General features: G+C 38.9%; 3 protein-coding genes across 12 annotated transcripts in view; 1 reads left to right on the top strand and 2 right to left on the bottom strand.

Annotated features, from left to right (window-relative positions):
• LOC111604750 (regulating synaptic membrane exocytosis protein 1) overlaps nt 1-16,357 on the top strand; it is a 51,955-nt gene extending 35,598 nt beyond the window's left edge. For 4 of the 5 annotated variants that reach the window (XM_023322931.2, XM_023322933.2, XM_023322930.2 and 1 more), the window contains 8 exons: nt 296-420; nt 741-960; nt 1,187-1,251; nt 7,851-8,032; nt 8,138-8,865; nt 13,319-14,154; nt 14,380-14,541; nt 15,077-16,357. In XM_023322931.2, the coding sequence (XP_023178699.1) occupies nt 296-420; nt 741-960; nt 1,187-1,251; nt 7,851-8,032; nt 8,138-8,865; nt 13,319-14,154; nt 14,380-14,541; nt 15,077-15,268 (2,510 nt within the window). In that variant the 3' untranslated portion in view covers nt 15,269-16,357. Of the gene's footprint in view, nt 1-295; nt 421-740; nt 961-1,186; nt 1,252-7,850; nt 8,033-8,137; nt 8,866-9,252; nt 9,707-13,318; nt 14,155-14,379; nt 14,542-15,076 lie in introns of those variants that run through there. The other variant, XM_023322934.2, reaches the window with a different exon arrangement.
• On the bottom strand, nt 10,703-12,967 carry LOC111604751 (synaptic vesicle glycoprotein 2B-like). 4 transcript variants are annotated; one of them, XM_023322935.2, is made up of 9 exons: nt 12,817-12,967; nt 12,439-12,763; nt 12,270-12,391; nt 11,911-12,214; nt 11,739-11,840; nt 11,515-11,641; nt 11,182-11,456; nt 10,997-11,124; nt 10,703-10,934 (listed from the first exon to the last, which is right to left on the bottom strand). In XM_023322935.2, the coding sequence occupies exons 1-9, from the start codon at nt 12,854-12,856 to the stop codon at nt 10,876-10,878; spliced, it is 1,482 nt and encodes a 493-aa protein (XP_023178703.1). In that variant the 5' UTR covers nt 12,857-12,967; the 3' UTR covers nt 10,703-10,875. The 4 variants fall into 4 exon arrangements, with proteins under 4 accessions (XP_023178703.1, XP_023178704.1, XP_023178705.1 ...); XM_023322936.2 differs by having other exon boundaries at nt 12,439-12,716; XM_023322937.2 differs by lacking the exon at nt 12,817-12,967 and having other exon boundaries at nt 12,450-12,529.
• A 1,322-nt stretch (nt 16,358-17,679) lies between the features above and the next one.
• On the bottom strand, nt 17,680-19,635 carry LOC111604771 (synaptic vesicle glycoprotein 2C-like). Of its 3 annotated transcripts, XM_023322970.2 has the most exons (7): nt 19,525-19,635; nt 19,151-19,475; nt 18,969-19,090; nt 18,514-18,910; nt 18,066-18,458; nt 17,882-18,009; nt 17,680-17,819 (listed from the first exon to the last, which is right to left on the bottom strand). In XM_023322970.2, exons 1-7 carry the CDS (start codon nt 19,562-19,564, stop codon nt 17,785-17,787), a joined length of 1,440 nt encoding a protein of 479 aa, XP_023178738.1. In that variant the 5' UTR covers nt 19,565-19,635; the 3' UTR covers nt 17,680-17,784. The 3 variants fall into 3 exon arrangements, with proteins under 3 accessions (XP_023178738.1, XP_023178740.1, XP_023178739.1); XM_023322972.2 differs by lacking the exon at nt 19,151-19,475 and having other exon boundaries at nt 17,682-17,819; nt 19,525-19,602; XM_023322971.2 differs by lacking the exon at nt 19,525-19,635 and having other exon boundaries at nt 17,682-17,819; nt 19,147-19,222.
• Nucleotides 19,636-20,737: the final 1,102 nt, after the last annotated feature.

Genomic DNA, 20,737 nt, shown 5'->3' with positions numbered 1-20,737 from the left:
CGAGTGCTTTTGTCTATGGCATATACGCAATGTGCTCATGGGTGTCAGACAAACACGCAAACAGACAAGGCGTATACGCAATGTACTCATGGGTGTTGGACAAGCAGTGCAAACTGCAAACGAAATCAACACAAATTGCTTGCCACATGCCCCGAATTTGTTGCTACGTGCTACGTCTGTGTGGACTCTTAGATTTAATATTGATTTTCCTCTTTGTTTTGTTGCTTTTGTTTTTGCCACCCATAATCAGTCAGCATATTTTCTTATTAAATTTTGCTGCTGTCTGTCTTTGCAGCTCGAGGCTTTGGCATGCGCGTGGTCGGTGGCAAGACTGGAGCTGATGGACGGCTATTTGCCTACATTGTCTGGACGGTGCCCGGTGGGCCAGCCGAGAAGAATGGCCTGCAGCAGGGTGACAAGGTGAGTTGGCTCCTCAAAAATCGCATTCCAACAGAACTTCACATAATTAATGAGTTTCGAGGACAAGGCAAAATATGATGTAAAGTTTTTTGAACAAATGCCCAGAACATTTGGGAAAATTTTAGTAAATAGACAGCTGTCATGATGTTAAGCGACCGATAAGCAAATTTGACAAGAGGCCTTTGACCGAAAGGGCAACAGCGTGATAGAAATTCACAAGTTTTACAGCTGCCTGTCAGCAGTTGCACTTAAGGCAAACACTTGCTGACAAACGATAGCTGAAAGGATGATGATTTATGTTTCTTTTTGTAACACAATAGATACTCGAGTGGAATGGCATGTCGCTAATTGATCGCAGCTTTGAGGAGGTCTGCTCGATTATGGATCGCACTGGGGACATTGTGGAGCTGTTGGTGGAGCATGCAACAGATTTTCGCATGTGCGACTTGTTCGACGAGAATCTGCCACCTGGCAACAGTGGCGGCCAGAGCGGACCTCGGCGCTCCGGCGACGGTCCCGTAGGACTGGGACTTATAGCGGGTAAGTTGCAGGCAAATGCAGTTCATGTAGCTAGTCCCACTGTCCGACACTGTTGTAACCAGTTTTGTATATAGCTATATATATACATATACATGTGCATAACATAATTATTATTGATGTACCCTGAAAGCAAAACATAATTACATCATTTTCATTTGTTGTTCTCGTTTCTTGTTACTTCTTTTCCAAAAAAAAAACGAATTGATTGTTCAATAAATAAAAACAGACCCCGAAACCAACACAGACAAATCACCAGCATCGCCAACTAGACGGAAATTACCAAAAACTCCGGTATAAAAACAATTTCGTAATATTTATTTCAATTTGAGATTTACGATTTGAGATAAAACAAAACACGAAACAAAAAAGAAACAAATCAAAAAAAAAAGAATATTTATATACTAAACTTATAATACACAATGGGCTATAATGCAATAATTAGCTATAAAAAAAAAAAAAAAAAACAAAAACCAAAACGAACAAAAAATGCAGCTTAAGCATACGCAGTTTTTCCACACAAACTTTTCAGCTTTTCCTTCAAGTGCTCACAATATGTTCTATGAAATTATTTGGCATATTTCAGTGCAGCTTCAGTGCTATAAAAAACTCACCTTTCTTTCAGTCCACTTTACCATAATGGTTCTCTTATCATTTTCAATATTATCCTTATTGTGTTTTATAAATACAAGATTTGTATTTGTAGTAGCTGATATTGAGTAAAAATATATATTATATATTATTATATGTTCTAATTTGATTTATATGTGTTTTACGTTTCGATATATGTTAAATAACATTTATTTCGATCCTTAATATTACCTACTACCACTAACTAACCATAAACAAATGGCCATGGCTAAATGTGTTCTTTGCTATTTTGTCATATAATCACAACAATTATATCATATTTATTTTTCGGTGTTGGTAGTAATTATTGTTAGTAAAAAACCAAAAACAACTAAAAAAGAAATACAAAAACAAATAAAACTACGTATATGATATAGTTTGTATGTCAACTAACCAACTAGAGATAGTGACAGCGACTACGCTTAAGGTTACCATAAACTACTACTAAATGAATTAGCTTAGCTATGAATGCTCAAAACTAATACTAATACTACAAGTTTCGATATGCGCTAACTATATAGCACCTTATACCCGTTACTCGACATATGTATGTGTGTTTTTGTGTTAGTTGAAATTTCTCTTGGGCAATCGAATTGCCCGATTAAAACACAGTAAGAACAAAGCACCAACAATAGATTTGTAAGCTGAACGTAAAGTTTTACATAATTGTTAGTCGTGTCTACTATGCCTAATTGTCTGCAGACCCTTTCGATGAGAGACAGTAACGAATTTTCAAAAAAACAAAAGAATTGAAAACAATTTCCTATATACGCAGCTTGTGTAGTGGCATTAAACTAGGCTCTGCAAATCGATACAATAAATACAACAAAATATATTCACTACTAAGAATTATGAAACAGCTGAGCTGAGTTTGGGCCAGGCTAAATGAGCATCTGCAGCCATGCAGCAACTCATTATAGAACTATTTATATAGACAAACATTAACAAAAACAAAAACAAATGCCAAAAACAAAACAAAAAAACTTTATAAATGTTACTAGTGATAATTGTAGCAAACAGAGTTTAACTATATATATTTAAATATATATGAGTGTGTTTTAAATGTTATTAACTTTATATAAGTAGCAAAGAAAATGTGCGAAAAGAAAACCAAAAAAACCAAAAACAAAAGAAAACTTAATAAGTAGCTTGTTGTTGAAATGTTTAAATGTTTTTTAACCAAAAAGAAAACAAAATTTAACCCAACCTCCTTATATGGTGCATTATCTGAATACATATAGAGAGAGTTGTACGCATTATTTGGACCCAATCATAAGTTGTATGTATGTGTATACATATAATAAATACGCCTATATCTACACCTATACGCATTTGTATTTGTGTATGTCATTGTTAGTGCTGTGTTTGTAAATGTTTAACATAAATAATATTTTGGAGAAAGCGCGATCATACATATATATATATAACCTATATATATATATTTATCTCGAAGCGATCGTGAAGCCCACCTACTTATACTTATATGATGAACACACAATAACAAAGTGCTAAAAGAAACATTAATCATTTCATGATGGAAACAGAATTATAAACTCTTACTTGAATACCGTTAACTAAAGCTGCTGCTTAGCTATGTAACTCCTGTCAGATGGGTGATAAAATTGATCTTTGATTTTGTAAACTACACTGTGTACAGCCTACACACTCACACATTCACACTCACAGTCACACACAGACACACACTTAAATAAGCTAAAGATATATAACTATAACTGTACATGTACCTATGTATTTATAGTCCTTATACAACTCGTTGAACTACACACCAGCATATGTACATATGTACTTATATATGTATGTCTGTAAAATTATGTATTACTTCCCCCAGCTATTAAGTACAATCCAACAAAATGAAACTCTATGGAATTATTATATGAGAATTGTGAAAACTGATGACTGTAATTGTATTTGTGGCGCAAGTTGTTGCATTGACATTTTTTTGTATGTATGTATATGTTAAATTTTAAAAGTAAAAAGGGTGAAACACAGAGGAGCTCCGGTCGGAGTTGCACAACAAGAGCCGCTGGCAGGAAATCGAATCACACTTTAAGAAAGTCAGTCGCTTATCTTTACACCTACGAAATACTATATTATATATATATATACATAAATATATATATACATATATATATACACCCATGTATACATAACTTTACAATTCTATACGATATCTATATACACCCAGTTATTTTAAACGTTTAACACGTACCAATGTGCTAAATATTTGAAAACTAAAAGAAACGTGAAAAATAAAGTCTCTCTATATTAACTGCAAGTCAAAAAAAACAAAAAACAAAAAAAGCTATTGCCTGGAAATTCGATTTATAACTTTTGTATGCAGCAGTTTGTCAGCTTCCTGTCAGCCTGTCAGCCAGTCAAGTCAAGTCGACACCGACGCACCCCACCATTACGATGCCCACCAAATGGTAAATGAACAAAGCAACTCTATCAATACCTACTATGTAAATGAAGCATCCCATACAAAAATATATACAAACTATACCTACTATATATATATGAATATACCCTGTACAGTTCTAGCACGTCCAACAACAGAAACCAAAAACCGCTAGCAAAAATCCCTTTCAAATACTACTACAACCAGTGTAATATAGCTAGGCTCTATAAATTGTAATGCCCACCAAAAAAAAAAAAAAAATAATAATAATAATGATAATAATAAAACGTGCGCTTTTCTTTATGATTTTGCTTTTGAAGTTTCGTTTCGTTTTGTCCGTTTAGGTTTTATATACTTATACATACGAATTTTTCTTTGTTATTGTTACGTATACGCCCTGTATTCTTTCTCTGCGCTGTGTCCTTGTAAACAATTTCCATTTCTCTGTCAATTTATGAGCTTTTGTTTGCGTCTCGCTTAGCAAATGTTTACCTATCCTTACCCGACGTTTCCTTTTCTTTCGGTTTATGCATAATTCTTGACTCTTTAATGACCCCCACGTCTCTTACTCACCCTCTTCTTGTCTTTCTGTCTCTCTCGCTCCCCAACTTGTACTCGTACATAGTGTTGCATAACGTTTTACACTCTCTCTAACTATCCAAACAAAGCGAAACCTTGTATTATACTATCCACACACCTTGCAGTAAATACAATTAACTATTGCATTTCAATATGATTTATTGATTTATTAATTTTTCTTCCTTTTTTCTATATAAGGAAACGTAATTTATATAAATATATATGTATTTAAGTACAAGGAACATTTATTGTAATATACTAGTTGGAAGAGGACAACATAAGATCTGTATTAGTTTTAGCTGCTTTTGTTAAGGGTCGCTTGGCAGATTCACAAAGAACAACAAACCACACACAAAAACCAACTTGAAACCTTAAACTTTCTTTTGTAATTTTGTCAAATTTGTTTACTTTTCTTTCAATTCCTTCCGAGTATTTCTTTTACTTAATTGCATTTTGCTTATTTTGCATAACATGTACCGCAAAGCCTACCAACAATTTGTTTGACTAGCATCTAGTGGATCTTTAATCTTAAACCGACTAGCATCTCTTTAAACAACTTGCAACTAATACAAATGCATTTAACTATAAAACTATATAAATACCTATATATATATTTATATATATATTTATTTGATAAACAAAATCCTACTACCAAATTGTATATGAACTAAAAATTTTCATTTCCACCTGTACAACAATTGTAACCCCAGCTGGCACGAGTTATGGCAATCGATATAAAATAATCTTAGCTAAATGAAAGCTGCAGCAAAATGCAGCAATTTAAAAATAAAACTAAACTAAAATCACCTGATTGTTGCCACAAAACACTTGCAGTATATAAAAGAGTGATGACAAAAATAAATTTAAAGCGAAAATCAAAACAGAGAAATCAAATACAAAACACATGTTTTATAACGACAGAGCAGAACGAGAAGCAGAAGCTGAAGCTGAAGCTGAAGCTGAAGCAGAAGCCGAAGCAACAGATAAAATTAGTGTCATCAATTTGATTGATTGATTGATGAGCAATGCTGCTTCTCGCCTGACTTTATGATTGATTGATTCATTTATTGAATGTAACGATTTCATTGACATATGCATATAGAGGACCCTAAAACACACATAATGAATTGAGTGTTAATGTAACCTGTATCGGCTTATATATACATATACATATATATATATGCATGTATATGTATGTATGTACATGTGTATGCGAGTGTAAATATCAATGGGAGCGACTCTCCCTCTCTCAAGCGTATCTTATGTGTAGCTAATTAAATATTTATGTGACTTTTATTTATTTAAATGTACATTTCTGTGCACGCCTCTCACTCACATCACAGCCTAAGTTCATATATATAATCGTGTATCTGTTGAATGTCTTACGTTTTGACTGTATGCACTGCATACATTATTCATACGCACCGTATACCCAAATATTACTATCAATTTTAGTTACTTTGAGACACGCACAAACCGGCCTCGTGGAGAGGAGGACAGAGTGAAGGGTACAGCAAGCAACAGCAGGCCTTCGCCTAGCTGCGGTTTAGGCGCTACAACTTTGAGACACTGTCTCTGCTGGGTCTGTCTCTGTCAATGTGTTTGTCTCTTACTTTGCCTTTGCCTCTGACTCTATGCCTCCCTCTGCGTCTGGGGCAGGTGTCAAGTTGGCGTGCGAGTTTTTCATTACGCCCAAAGACCAGGCAACAGTTGACTTTTGCACACCGTGCGCAGAGCGGAGTCCGGAGACCTTGTTTTAGGCCCTGGTGCTGTCAGCAACAGGTGCTGTCGCCTTTAATTGACAGCTGGCAGGCATAAAATGTTTGAAATGTCGAAAATTAGAAAACTTTTAACAACAATTCAGGCAGCAGCGTCGTCATTATTATCGGTCTTGCCTTTGAAAGGCAACACCCGCCGCCCAACCAATCCACTGTCAGCCGTCTGCGTCAAAGTTTTTCAAGTGTTTAGGCACTTATCGCTGCCAACCAGCCTGCCATTTTGATCAACTTCAATAATCCTGGCCCTCTGCATGTGTGCCTTTCTCGCTCTGCCTGTGCGTGGGTGTGCTGTTTACCTGTAGATAAGTGCGCGCTGTTGCCTTATAAACGCCCCTTGCGAATTCGATTTCGTTTATGCCGCCTGCCCACGCAAGAGATGAGAAATGTGTCTCGTAATGTAATAAACTTTTTGGCACTGCCATAAAGAGTTGCTACACACACACACACACACACACACACGCTCACAAGCTGAGCAACAGTTACTTTTGTGTGTGTGTGTATGTGTGGTCTATTTCCGTTTTGACACACGTTATTGCAATATGGCGGCTTCCGTTGCAATTGCAGAACTCTGAACGCCAGACAGTTCGACATTCGTTTCAGCTGCTGTTGCTGCTGCTTATGTTGCTCTTGTTGTTGTTATGACTATGCGCATGTACACGCTATGAATATTTTATGAGGCTGCGCTATATTCAACACAAGCAAGTATAATAAACACGGCACTATGCCAGCAACAACAGCAACAATGACTCTTATGCGCAACTGCGCAGCAATGACTTCCGTTTCACAGCGCTTAACGGGACAGAGCAAAAAATATAACACTAGACAGTGCCCGCAGCAGACTGCATTTGCGGTGCTTCGTGTGGTCAATGTAAATACAAATATATCTCTGTGTAGAGGTGTGTGTGTGTTCATGTGTGTGCTATAATGTGCGCTTATTTAAGCATCATTTACATGTAGCTATGCATGCGTGTATGCATCCGTGTACATCTCAATGTGTGTGTGTAGTTGTAGCGCCTGTGGCTATGCAATGCATTTTCGTTTGCTATGTTTATTCGCATGCTTTTCATTTCGTTTTCACTTAGACACTATATATCTCTCTCTCTTTCTCTTTATCTTGCTCTGTTTTTACATATATGAATCTACGTGTTTTGCCTTATTTTCACTGGTTTAATTAGTCTTATTTATGTTTATATTGCTTTCATTTGTTGTTCAGTTATGTACACAACAACCACAACCACCACCACCACCACGACGACAACATAGAACAGCCACAGCCACAGCCACACAATCAAGCAACTGTAAATATGCGATTTGAACTATAAACTAAAGATTAAAGATTCAATGCGTTACATATGTAGGCACTAGGCTAATATAATCAGCTAACTAAATATTAAGCTAAAAACTTGTACAGCGCAGCCATAAAACATGCTTCGAGTTGTTATCCTTTTCATGAACGGACCCAGTACTAATCCTTCTCTCAACCGCAGGAGCAAATTGCACGGGAGAAAATGGTCAGCGGCCGCGTGCAAATACAGGTTTGGTATCATGCGGAGCGCAGCGAATTGGTCGTCTCCCTAATGGCTGCAGATGATCTGGCACTGCGCGATGAGGCCTATGGGCATGGCAATCTGCCGGAGGCATACGCCAAAGTTCGCATATTGCCCAAGTGGTGAGTGTGGAGAGAAAGGCAGAAAAGCGATATATTATAATCATCTGTCATCTATTATTCCTTCCATATAACTTCAACTCTTTATGGTTTCTCCTGCTGCTGCAGTGGCGATGGCAGCGTGCAGCAAACGGAGGTCAGCCGACCCACTCAGAATCCCATTTGGAATGCAACATTAACCTTCGCCCATGTGAAGGCGGACAGCTTGATGGATCGCTATATAGATATACAACTGTGGGATCTGGTGCCGCACACAGAGTCCATATTTTTGGGCGAGTGCAACATTGAGCTGCAGCAGGCGTTTCTTGATGACCAGGCCATCTGGTGCCGTCTGGAGGATCCCAAGGGGCTGCGCGGCATCAGCATCAGCAAGTCGCCCAGCGTCTCGCCACGCGGCTCTATTGCTGGTGCACATTGCGGCGATGTCTCACGTTTGATCCGTCGGGATTACAATACACAGCGTTCGATGTCCGACGATGTGGATTCGATAGGGGATGGTGCGTCTTTGCTGCATCCAGACCATGCTTGGATAGCGGGCTCGCGGCGCGGCTCATCGCAATCAGAGACTATGGAAGTGGAAGTGTACCAGCTGGGTAAGGACTTCTCGCGCTCATTGCCGGGCTCGCGTCGTTCTAGCTTTCAGGATGCCGAAAAGAATCGGCTGGAAGAGGACGCTATGGCGACGCCGCCCACATCCTATCTTGTGGGTCGGCGTCGCTCCTCAGTGGCACGACGCGATCCGGATGAGATCTTGAAATCCTTAAAGGCTGTACGCGGTGAGCTGGGACGCACCATGAGCCTGGGCACCGAGCAGCACAAGCGCATGGGCTCCAGACGTGAGTATCGACTACCAATTAGCCTAGTGTAACTCTTTACCTTTCAGCTGAGTATGGAAAGCAGCTATTAAAACACAAATAATGAAAGATACTTTACCAAGTGTCCTCCCACCCAAACTAGCCAAACTAAACAAACTAAACAAACTCTCTAGAGCTGTCATGATACCCCGCTGTCTCCTTAACACCCTCTGTGTCTCTTTCTCTTTTCACACTCTATGCAACTGCCTTGCTGTGTGTCTGGTCTTACTTTCTGGCTCACTCTAGCAACTATATATCTATCTACTGTATCTTTATATATATATATATATCTCTCTATCTTTTGCATTTGCCTCTATTCACAAGTGTCTATCTAATTTCTTTGCTCTCCCATATCTTTCTCACTATTAGCCACAATATCGGTGTCGCATTATCAAAGCTTTGACACACCCTACACTAGCTGGACAAACACGAAAAGATAAACCATATCACACAATATTTAACTAACTATGCAATAAATAATAAATCCCATTAACTTCCAATGATTATAAATAATGCAAGCAAGTTTTTAAAGAATTCTCTCACTAAAACTAACTTCGTTGTCAAGCTTAAACTAAAGTGCTCCTAACTAACTCACACTTAAGATAAATTTAAAACACTTTTTGCACGGCAAATAATTAAGTTACAGAACTTTGCCAGAAACCACAACAGCAAGAAAATAATCTCAAAAATCGTTTGTGAAATGCAAAAAAAACCTTTTTGTAAATTATACAAGACACATTGCAAAAACCACACTGCAAATTGAGCTTGCCAGCATAATTGTTAATGTTATTGCCAAGCAAAATGTATACGTATGTGTATAGCAAACATATATATATGTATATATTTATAAAACAATACAAACAACAACAGCAATGCAAAGCAAAAGTATTTAAACACACAAAAACCACCAACTCACCCACTGGTAAGAATGCAAAATAAACTTTCGTTTTGAGTTTCAGTTTTGAGTTGCAGTTTTGCTTTTTTTTTTTTGCCTGACTAGTGCTTGTGTCTCTGGTTTATTTCGAAACGGACTTTCAGGAATTTCTCCTTTGAATATTCTAGCTGCATGCCACTTAATTAACACACACTTACCAGCTACCAGTGCACGATGCCTGAGCTTAAGAATTGCCTTTTCCCCTCTGCCACATCTCTTGGCATATTATAAAGCCGCACTCTCATCCCCAACTTCCTCACAGACACACACACACACATATGTAATTCCTGTGTTGCGCGCGCATAAAAAAGAGCGGATAAGTCAAGTCCCAGGACTCGTGAAAACTTTTGATGCCATCATTTGGTTGAGCTTAATTCAGCTTATTGCTGTTATTTGCGCCAGGCAACAAAGCAGCCTGAAACAAATTTTATTTAAAATGCAAAGCCACACACACATACACTCACGTCCGTGCGGCGAGTTGCCACGTCCCATTACCTGTGCCACAGACAACTCCTTGACAGCTGCCTAAACCCTTCAACAGGCCCGAAAAATAGCTCAGCCTTGAAATTGAGTTAAAAAAAAGCCAGCGACACGCAAAATATGAAAAGCCATATAAGGCCCAAGTGAACAAAAATAAGAAATGAAAAGAAAAAATCATCAAAAATGAAAGAAAAATATGAAGGCGAGGCAGTGGGACGTCTGCTCCATGAACCACAAACAAGCCGTTAAATATGGAAATCAACTATGGCTGCCGCAAATTAAGACCCATGGCAAATATTTGTGTGTTGATGTCACGCAACAAAAGCCAGAACAGCAAAAAATTATATGGAAAAATGTATTTTTTTTTTAATTTCTACAAAAATAGAAAAGTTTTCAGATTACGTTACTTTCGATTAGGCGATCCACGGTCAATTTTGAGCTCTCTGCCCATCTTCACTGCAATTTACTTCCCCATCGCTTGTCGAAACGTTTTACTTGTCATTAATACTATTTCTGGTTAAAAAGTAAAAAGTATCCCAAAGATATAACAATGATTGAAGCACGTTAAGCTACCATTGCTATGATATTGAGCCACTCCTTGTGTCGTAAGGCAGAAATAGAACAGCCATAAAGAAAGCTAAGTTACAATTAAAAGGTTAATCCCAGAAAGCGTACGCTCTATATGAATTTGCCACTTACCAAACATTAACAAAACAAACAAATTGAAGGTAAAGAAACAGTTCAAGTCCAAGGTATATCCCACATACATACTGGTGAACAGAACACCAATGCGCCCAAACATCGTGGCCAATGACACCGCCTTGCTCCTACATATGAAAAAATGGACTTTATGAATTGCTAATTGGCAAGAGCTGTTACCTTACCTCAAATGTGTAGGTGTTAAATCGATGAGTATCGACAAAGCCAACCTTACACAACACAAGGGAGGTATCGTCAAGAGGATACAGCATACGACGACTAGTTCGTGTAATTTGACAAAGTTCAATACGGTACCACCCATAATGCTAAGCACAGCGAACATCAAGAGAATAGTCTTAAGATGGACCCAAAACAATAACAAGGTTATCATTACTGAGAAAACTAAAGTGCAAGCGCCGAGATAAACAGAGGCCAGCATAGTTCTCATGCTTAAATGACACTGTAAAATGGCTTTTAATGAAACTGCAGCAGCACATGATCACGAATAAAAAACAAACCCTTGTATCGGTAAGGCTGATGTTTAAAGCATTTGACATTTCTATCATATCACAGAGGATTAGGTCTTTATGGAGATCATTACTCATTTTGAGAACACGAGGTATCCAAACCGTTAGGCCAAACCCCCTAAACAATATAAAAAGTACAATTTAAAGATCATATTGTAAGCATAGCTCATAGAAAAGGAGATCGAGATCATAATATGATATGGCCAGCTACATACGTGCCAAATAACAGAAACATACTAAACATAATGAGTAACATTTTGGTCAAAAGTGGGCGTTGGAATATCGGCTTTGTTTCGTACCAGATGCGTGTACATGCCCTGAAAAAAATATATATAGTCGTAGGCGTTAGACTACTTAAGGGTAATTCAAAAATCTAGCGCCACTCACCTCTTCTGAGCTAGCGAGGGGTCAACCTGTGATTCTGGTTTTTTTAGGGAGTCAATTCCAAGGCTTTTTAGCGTCACATCCTTGCCCTTGTTGTAGCGACAGCATCTCTCCAAAACAGCATACGCTTCGTTCGACTTGCCGACAGATAGATAGTACTTGGGACTTTCAGGCATACCCCACAACATGAAGCACGAAATAATGCCAGGCACCAATTGGGCCCACATAAGAATACGCCAACTGGTAATAGCATAGTCTTTGTGAACTCTTAAACGTAGATCCAACGGTAGCACATACATGGCAACGGCTGAGTGTAGAAAGCGAAGGAGTGGATATCTATTGATAAAGCTGCGATTGCTTACCTGCCATATAGATTAAGCTGAAACCTATGGCGTAGTATAAAAAGTTGATAACCTTGGGACGCAACTCGACCTTGGTGAACTCACTCAAGTACGTTAACAATGCCATCCCGGGACCTGGCACACTGACGACAACAAATTAATTGATATAAACAGCAATTGCCAGACTTACAAGACACCCACTAAGAAGCGAAACGCCAAAAATGACCAAAAATCTGGCATCAGAGAAGACATGAATGACGAAAATATGCACAATACTGAGGCGATGAGCAGGAGCTTGCGACGGCCAATCTTATCCGCCTGGTAGCCCATAAAATGACTCGTGGACACTTGGGCCGCAAATGTGGAGAACATTAGCCAAGACATGCGGTGCTCACTCACATAGTAATCACAGCTAGCCGCAACAATCACTAGCGAGATTCCGAACTGTTCGTTGCTTATAAACATCTGCTGCGTGACACAACAGATAAATATAATAAAATGCATCCGCCCAAACCCTGTGGATCGATGGAAAATTTACAGCCTGACTGAAATACTACAATGCACTTACCAATCACTTTTAACGCATCATCAATATTATATTCACCCATAATAGTGTTAAAAAAGTAAAAAAATATATATACGAACACAAATTAAATAATACCTACTAAAAATGTGTAATGTGTCAATTGCCTTGAGCTGAAAAGGGAGTGTGACAATGAGTTCACATATTACCTTAATATATTTAATGAAAAGTGCTCAAATGCTTTTCATAAACACAGACCTTCTCATACACTTATAAGAAATATATATGTCTCTTGATAATATCACGCATACGCACGGTGTACCGGTTAGCTGTTAATTTGCATGTTTCTGTTCTGTCATAGCATAAAGCATTTCTCTTCTCTTAGACCTTAGACTTAGTTATAGACCGTGTAACACTCTTCATATTTCGTCCAGTAAGCCTTGAGTACATTGAGTTGAAGTTTCATTCAGTTGAGCGACCTTCAGTTCGTGTCAATGCCGAATTGCATTAATTTCGTTTGTGTTTGCCGCACTCATCACCTTCGCAGGTGCCAGCCGTGCCGGCCTGCCCAGTGGTCCCAATAGTCGCAAGAGCTCCATACTGGATCTGTCGCAGCAGCAGCAGCAGCAGCTGCAACAGCTTCAGCTACAACAGTTGCAGCTGCAGCAACAGCATCTGCCAGTTGGCATTGGCACAACGGAGACCAGTCCACCGTCCGATGATGAAGACAAACGCTTTAGACCCCGCTGGAAGGGCTCGGGCAATCAGCTACCACCGCAAAGCGCCAAGCAGGCATTGTCCAGGCTAAAGCAAGCCGCCTCCGCCTCGAATGTGGCGCAAGAAAAGCAGAGCCAGTTTCTCGGCAGCGGCCTAGGCGATGCCAGTCAACAGCAGACACTACGCAAGGGCAGCATGGTCAATTTACGTGGTCAGGACATGCTCAGCGCCGCACAGCTGCAGCAGCAGCAGCGTAAGGGCAGCATGTTTCAATTGGGCGAGGCGCATGCCTCGCAGTCGCTGCAACGCAAGGGCAGCGTCTATGTGCCATCGTCCAGTGATACGCCCCCACTGGGCACGCCCACGCGCAAGGGCAGCGTCTATCAGCGCACCAGCACAGAGAGCGGCGACAGTCCTCAACGAAAGGGCAGCATCTATCAGCGCACCAGCACGGACAGCGGCGACAGTCCACAGAGGAAGCAGAGCGTGGTGAAAACCCTAAGCGGCAGCTATGTCAACGTGTCCGCAATCACGGGCAGCGAATCCAGCTACGGGCTCAAGCTGGGCCCCTCCCAGATACATCCCAAGGGCTACCGCCTGACCACGGCGCGCTATGGCGAGCTTAAAATGGGTTTTGTTAAAATTAAAGGCAATGTCGAGGTGGAGGTAAGTGTGGCAAAGAAATATAATTATGAAATTAACTTCAAATATATATGTATATAATCAAAAGCGAGGGTCAACTGAGAAATAAGATAAAAGCTTGACCTTAACAATATAAAACCATTATGAAAATATTCATTTAAATCGATTTTTAGTATTATGCAGAAAACCAATTTATCAAACGACCCTCTGATACGACCACAGTTCATCAATGACTTCTCTCCTTAACAGCTAATTTGTGCACGGAACATTGTGAACGCGGACTGCGAGACGCCGCCGGACACCTATGTCAAGTGCTACATCAAGGATGGCGAACGTTTGCGGCACAAGAAGAAGACGCGTGTAGTGCGGCATGCCGCAGAGCCATTCTACAAGCAGACCATCAAATACCAGGTGAGCAAACGTTCCAATGATGATGATGACTCGAATGGCGTTAACCGACATTGTCCGGCAACTCAATGCCCGTGCTCGGTAGCTGTTGTTCCCAGTTGAATTTTAATGCGATTAATGGCGGCCAATTTGCAGCAGATTGCGCAGTTGTGGGTTGATTGGCTTGACAGAAGAGGCTGCACTGCAGCGCGAAATACTCTGTGAACAATTTTCAAAAACGTAGCTACAAAACTGTGCAACACACTTGACATGATCTTACGAGGTTTTTAAGAGTTTGATTGGAAAAATGTAGAAATTATATAGTTACTCTAAACAGGCGTTAATATAATGTAAAGTCAATATACCCTATTCGTAAAGCAAGTATAGAAAATCAAGCAAGCACGGGCATTGGCACTGCCAGAGCTGTATTTATATTTATATGTATATTTTCCAGTAATTACTCCGACTGGCTTTAATGCAATTTATATGCAAATAAATTTTACTTTTACACACACACATACACACATGCACCCAATTACGCGCACACACACCCATATAGAGCGCTGATGTCTTTGGCCGAAATATTGTCATCATGGTTTGGCAGCGCTGCGTCGGCTTCGAGCACAATCAGGGCCTGGGCGGCACGGAGGTGAATCTGGACAAAGTGAACATTGGACAGCATATCAGTGGCTGGTATCCGCTATTCCCGATGCACAGCTACGGCGGCTCCGATTCGGATAATTCTCCTTGACCGAACACGCGAGTGCGCGCGACAACAGAAACAATAAAATTGAAATGCATAACACCAATATTTAACGATATGCTACTGCTTAAAGTAAAAGCTCAATTTGTTAGTGTTTAAGCTGGCCAATCAAACATTTGTTGTTTAATCAAAGTTTTAATCCAAAGCAAGCACCAAACCCCCCACAAATATATATAAATATATTATATGTCCCCGCCCCACATAGTTATAGTAGTTAAATGAGCTTGACAGCGTTTTTGGATGTTTTAGAGTTGTGTATATGGGGAGAGAGCTTTGTAAGTACAGTTAGGTACAGTAAGGCAGCACTATGGCAAACCGTTCGGAGCACAATAATTGAGAAATGAGAGTACCAGAACAGAAACTAAAATACAAAAAAAAAAATACATAAATATATATATATTTTTTTGCTTGTTGTTGTTGTGTTTGTGAGTGTTAAATGCATCGGGAGGGAAAGGAAAATCCAATAAACTATTTGAAAACGAATAACAATAAGGTCGTTAAGGCAAGTCAACGAAAGGGCAAGAAAATCGAAGGCGTATAACTATAGAAGACATTATATTAACGAAACTATATTTACACATAATATATATAAACTAAATGTTTAATTAATGTAGCGCTAATTAACCACTATTTGAGTCGTAGAGGCGAAGCAGTTGAAATTCCTTGAGCCACAGTAATACACAGTAATACGTAAACCCGCAAAGGTTTCAAATTGCAAAACCAAAAAGAAAACACAAATCAAAAGCTACAACTTTCTCAGTGTACAAACGGAAAACAAACGATATCAATTGATAAAACGAACGCAAACAACTAAACTAATATGACAATCTACTTGTGCATGCGTGTGTGAGTGTGTGCGAGTGTGCGAGTGAGCGAGTGCGAGTGCGAGTGCGACTAAAGCGTGATTAAGACGAATTTACTGTAGTCATTTTTTCGGTAGTCTGTGTGGTAGGCGCAACGCGACAGTTGAAAAGCTTTTTGCTTTGATCGAATCCCCCAACTTCCTGCCCGTTTAGCCAGCTCCCATTCCTAAACTTCCATAACTTAAATTTGACTTTCGACAGGACAATCTCTTGTAATGAAATACTTGGCTAAAAAAAAAAAACCAAGAAAAAACTTTGCAAAAATATAAAAATTAATTTCTTTTTTTTTTTGCAAACTTGTAAGCAAAATCAACGTTCAACTTGGAGTTTCAAACTTGGCAAATATACAAAAAAAAAATAAAAAGAAAAAGGAAAAACAAAACAAAGTAGAGAAAATGAAATTGTTAAAACATATTTACTTTCTAGCATACACTGGTGTCATATTATAAATACTTAAACTAGAGTACACTTAAACTAAAACTTTTTACTATCTACTTACTGAAAGCCTCAAACGAATACCCTTTTACGGTAACTGCAGCTGCGACAACTTTTACCGTTAGTTAGCAAAAGGACTTCAAAGTGGTATATATAATGAAAAAGTTCTACATAAAGCGCTACTCCTAAGTATTTCTTAGATATTGTTATTTTCGGAAAAGCCTCTTAAAGCTTAGATTAAGAAATAATCCATTTTGTCAATGTGCAACTGCTTAAAGGAAAAGAGAACAGATATATATGTAACTTGTCCAGGGTAGTCAGGGTAAAACCTCCATGTGGCATTGAGGAAAGGAAAGAATTAAAAAAACACTTCTGTTGAATTATTCTTCACATTTTGGCTGTTGATCCGAGAATCTTTTCTATAATAAAAAAAACTAAAAATATTGTTGCTAAACGAAATTATATGAAACGAAAACTAAAAATTGGTTGTGCTTTGAGACATCTCTATTGTAATCATTGTTGAAACTCTATTTTCTATAATGGCTCTAAAAGCCTTATGATATTTTCAGCTAATCTTAGGTATCTTAATACTAACTATTGCTGTAACTGAAACTTAAGTCTATTTGATCAACTTTGTGCGGTCTGTACCTTAGCTACTATTACTACTTTTACTCGTTGCAAATTGTAATTGAACTCTGAAAACGAAGAGAACACTGTAAAAATAACACCATATCAACGTGAAGCGTTGAGGACAAGGATTAGCAAAGTTTAAGGACAGCGCTTTAAAAGTGCAGAGTGTGTGTAGCATGGCTTACGAGTATATAAAAATAAACGAAAAAAAACAAAAACTTTGTTAAACATTAGAAATTACTGGCATTAAACTATTTAATACAATATATATATATACATATATACATATAGACAGATGTGAACAATATGAACGTACATATATTAATATTACTAAATGTAGCTTAACCAAAAACAAAAAACACCCACAACAATATATGTATATCAAATTGAGTTTCAATAAACCAACAATATTTATTTGAGAATTTACGTACTCTTATTCTGATTTACTCTTAAGATCTTTTATATAACACATATACATTATACTGAATATCGACCAAAGCTACAAGGCGAGACAAAAATTGAAATATAGATGGCGAAAGCGTTTCAGTGCAGCGAGCTTTTGAGCGAGCTTGCATACTACTTGGGCAGCAGGCACGTTAATATTACCACCACTGTAAATAGAAGGGAAATTCTTTTCCAATGCGCAAATCAAGTAGACAAGTTGACAGCTTACTCAGTGTAACCGCCACAAAAATGTTGAATGTTAGCAAGCAGCTAGAGACCATGCAAAAGCCCAGTAAAATATTGGCCAAAATAACCGCCAAGCGCGCAAACAGAAAGGCCATGCTGATGGCCATGCCTCTGCGAAAATAAAAATTAACTAAATACACGGCCCAAAGCAGAAGAATTGCCATCACCTTATATGGGTAGGCATTAGATCAAGTAAAACCGACGATATCAGCGGAATGCAGCTGGTGCACATCGTGGTGAACAGCGCCGTCGCGACAAGGATGGGCACCTGGCTAGACAGAAAATTTAGGCACAGACCGCAAACTGTTGCGATAGTTGTGAACAGGAATAGTATTTGATAGTGTTGCATGAATAACAGGAACAGGCTCAGCAAAATGCAACAGCTGAGAAAAGTGCCACCCAAGAAGATGCAGTCGATTAAAATGGACGTTCTCGAGGGACAATCGTGTTTCGTGTTGCCGATGTCCGACTTGTTCTCCTGCAGCATCTGGCAGACGGTCATATGCGTGTTGCCCATTAGCTGACGTAGCTCCATGAACCACAACGAAATGCCAGTGCCCCTGGAATGAAAACCAGCATAGAATACTATCTAAAGAGCCATTAAGACGCACTCACACAAACAAAATGCCACACAGTATGATGGAGCAGATCATAAAATTGGCCACATAGGGTCGCTTGAACAATGGCACCGTGTCCCTCCATATTTCTATGCAGCAATTGCTCTTCTCTTTCAGCTTAACAGGAGAATCTGGATCGTTAATGGCCGTGATGCCGATGCTTGCCAAGTCCCGCTTTCGCTTCAATTTGTAGAGCCGATCGACAGTCTCATAGGCCAGTTTGTCCTTCCCGACGAATAGTAAAAACTTCGCTGACTCGGGTAGAAACACCAAGATGATGATAGATAAAATTCCCGGTATTAGATTGATAAACATACTGAGACGCCAAGCGCGCCAATTCAACTTATACAAGGTAAACATTATGCGATCAAGCGGCGCCAGAAGATACGCGGCAACTGAGGGGAGAGCAATGGAGTCAGGGAAGCGGAGCAGGCAGAGGGAGTTGCAACTTACATGGCAAATAAATAGCAGCGATTGGGAATGCGTAGCACATGAGGTTGATAGTCGAGGCGCGTGTTTTAACTTTGGTGAACTCTGAGATATACGTAATGTTATTGATGCTGGCACCGGAGACACTGTGGGGCAGAGTGCTGTTGCTACAGTATTAGCCAAACGAAACGTATGGGCGTACCCACAAAAAGCCGGTCAAGAATCTCAATAGTATGAATACATAAAAATTTGGCATAAATAATGAAATCAGCGACGATGTCACTGCCATGCCTAACGAATACAACATCACTTTGCGCCTGCCGATCTGATCCGTCTTATAGCCCGCATAATGGGATGCCAAAATCAAGCCAGCAAAGCCAGCGCTGGACAACAGCGACATTTCGAGACTGCACAGTGAGAACTCGCAAGATATGTCAACGGAAACCACATTGATGCCAACGATTTCATTGACAATGAATATGCTGGCCAAGGTACAGGCGATACACATCAGTAATTGCATCCAACCGAAGCCTACGGCGAAATTGCTCACTGACTAAGCTGATATAGGCCATATAGTTACCAATTAAATCCAATACGTCGTCTATATGTGCAGCAGCCATGTTAGATTTAAGTAAAAACAAATAAAAGCTACGCTAATAAAATTTATAATAAATAGTAATAATACTGACAATTAAATCTAAACGTAAAACACCCCAGCAAAATCTTTAAATTCGTTGAACAGACTATTTCTAACTTCTGCTACGCGTCAACAGGTGGCGCCAGCTCTTTGAACGCGTATGCCATACCAAATAGCTTTCGTTTAGCTTTAGCCAAGACCAGCACCAACTGAAAATAGAACAGCTTCAATAAGTTTTCATTTTATTTCGTTTATTTTATAATTACATATGTTCTGATGTTCACTCTTAGATTGGACGACCGCGCCCACATATGACACCAATTGCCACATCAATTTTGCTCAGCTCTCATTTCATGAAAAACATCTTCTCATTAAGAATAATTTATATATAGTTCAGAATTTTGGAATTATATTTTCTGCTTAGTTTAGGCTTTCTGTTAGTTTAGTTTTAGTTTACTGAACAAGGTAACCCACACTCAATTGTTCATCAGTATAAATGCTAAATCTTCAAAAACTTGTTCGATGCGAAAAATAAAACAGAAAAGTTATGCAAGGATAGCTGTTTCGGCATATTTACAACCTGCTTAGGTATATAGTTTATAGAGCAAGTTCACTCAGACTACAGACAAAACGGACCATTCGCCGCGCAGAGGGCCAAATCAAAAAAAAATCTAGTACAGTAGAAACTAACTAAGAAACTAATTCACTTGCCAGGCCTACGAAGCGTTCGCTATGCCGCAGACTTTTAACTTTTGATTATGGTTATTAATATATTCATGTTTTTTTTTCCATTATATATATATATATATATAGTATATATTATGTATGTAAAGTATAAATAAATGTATTGCAAAGCGGCGTTCAACATAACAAAAGGTAGCGCCGAGTGGCTTTGCATTTGACTTAAGTCTTAAAAGTTGTCAACTTAAAGAACTAAGGGACCCTAAAACAAAATTTATTCTGAATTTTAATTAAATCTTGTGTTTAGCTCTTTTTCATCATCTCATAGTTTAAACATATATATGTGTGTGTATAGGTATGTGTGTGTGTATGTGTGAAAATGTACAAGGCAAAAGCAATACAAAAGTTATTTAGGTATAAAATTATAATTAAGTTTTTTGTTTCTTGTTTTTTGTTTTTGTTTTATGCATAAAGT

Source organism: Drosophila hydei, unplaced genomic scaffold (genome assembly GCF_003285905.1).
Source record: "Drosophila hydei strain 15085-1641.00,03,60 unplaced genomic scaffold, DhydRS2 tig00000001-arrow-pilon, whole genome shotgun sequence".
NCBI classification, from domain to species: Eukaryota; Metazoa; Arthropoda; class Insecta; order Diptera; family Drosophilidae; genus Drosophila; species Drosophila hydei.
Note: the sequence above shows the minus strand (reverse complement) of the source record. Positions and strands in the feature narration are given on the sequence as shown.

What these genes read in the sequence shown, in the direction of transcription:
- LOC111604771 (XM_023322970.2), bottom strand. Translation starts at nt 19,564, where the DNA reads ATGGCTGCTGCACATATAGACGACGTATTGGATTTAATTG. An exon ending in AGATTCTTGACCGGCTTTTT is followed by an intron (nt 19,091 to 19,150) that starts GTGGGTACGCCC and finishes TCTGCCCCACAG; the next exon opens with TGTCTCCGGTGCCAGCATCA. An exon ending in CTAATGCCTACCCATATAAG is followed by an intron (nt 18,010 to 18,065) that starts GTGATGGCAATT and finishes TTATTTTCGCAG; the next exon opens with AGGCATGGCCATCAGCATGG.
- LOC111604751 (XM_023322935.2), bottom strand. Translation starts at nt 12,856, where the DNA reads ATGGGTGAATATAATATTGATGATGCGTTAAAAGTGATTG. An exon ending in CAGCTTAATCTATATGGCAG is followed by an intron (nt 12,215 to 12,269) that starts GTAAGCAATCGC and finishes TTCTACACTCAG; the next exon opens with CCGTTGCCATGTATGTGCTA. An exon ending in CCCTCGCTAGCTCAGAAGAG is followed by an intron (nt 11,841 to 11,910) that starts GTGAGTGGCGCT and finishes TATTTTTTTCAG; the next exon opens with GGCATGTACACGCATCTGGT.